Below are 664 nucleotides of genomic sequence, written 5' to 3' on the forward strand. Positions count from 1 at the left end.
GATTTGTATTGTGAAAAGCGCTATACAAATAAACTTGAACTGAATGTATTTTTACTATTATTATGATTGTTGTTAATAATAGCAGCAACAGTAGCTTTAAATCATATTGAAATATCATCACATCAATTTTGCCCTACAAACAACAACCAAAGCCGACCTGGAGGTTTTCTTCACATTTCAATCACATCAGCAGTTGTAATCAGGAAAATCAAAAGCTGATTTCATATATGTATCTTATGCATTCAACATCTGCTTTTATTTATTAACCTGGATCTTTTTATACAGGAGGTTGTGTCCAGTAACTGTGTTGTGATATTCTCCAAAACCACGTGCCCATACTGCAAGATGGCGAAGAATGTATTTAAAGAGATCGGAGCTGCATATAAAGTTGTTGAACTGGATCAGCACAATGATGGTGGACGTCTCCAGGAGACCTTAGCACAAATGACAGGTGCCAGAACAGTAAGTCCTGTCATTTATTTATGTTTATAAAACATTTACAGGCCTGGATGCTGATTAGAATTATGCACACGATTAGATTGATTGTTTTTGCCAAAATAGTGTTGTTGACCTTAACCCTTTTAACTACTTCAGGTACCAAGAGTCTTTATTAACGGGCAGTGCATTGGAGGAGGCACAGATACAAAGCAGCTCCACCAGCAAG

General features: G+C 36.7%; 1 protein-coding gene across 1 annotated transcript in view; it reads left to right on the forward strand.

Annotated features, from left to right (window-relative positions):
- Positions 1-659, forward strand: part of LOC107577225 (glutaredoxin-2, mitochondrial-like) — a gene marked incomplete at its 3' end in the record, with an annotated part of 2,340 nt that extends 1,681 nt beyond the window's left edge. The window contains exons 3-4 of the mRNA XM_016263325.1: positions 286-462; positions 595-659. Coding sequence (XP_016118811.1) covers positions 286-462; positions 595-659 — 242 coding nt within the window. The remainder of the gene's footprint in view (positions 1-285; positions 463-594) is intronic.
- Positions 660-664: the final 5 nt, after the last annotated feature.

The sequence above is a fragment of the Sinocyclocheilus grahami genome, unplaced genomic scaffold (assembly GCF_001515645.1).
Source record: "Sinocyclocheilus grahami isolate Dianchi unplaced genomic scaffold, SAMN03320097.WGS_v1.1 scaffold5469.1, whole genome shotgun sequence".
NCBI classification, from domain to species: domain Eukaryota; kingdom Metazoa; phylum Chordata; class Actinopteri; order Cypriniformes; family Cyprinidae; genus Sinocyclocheilus; species Sinocyclocheilus grahami.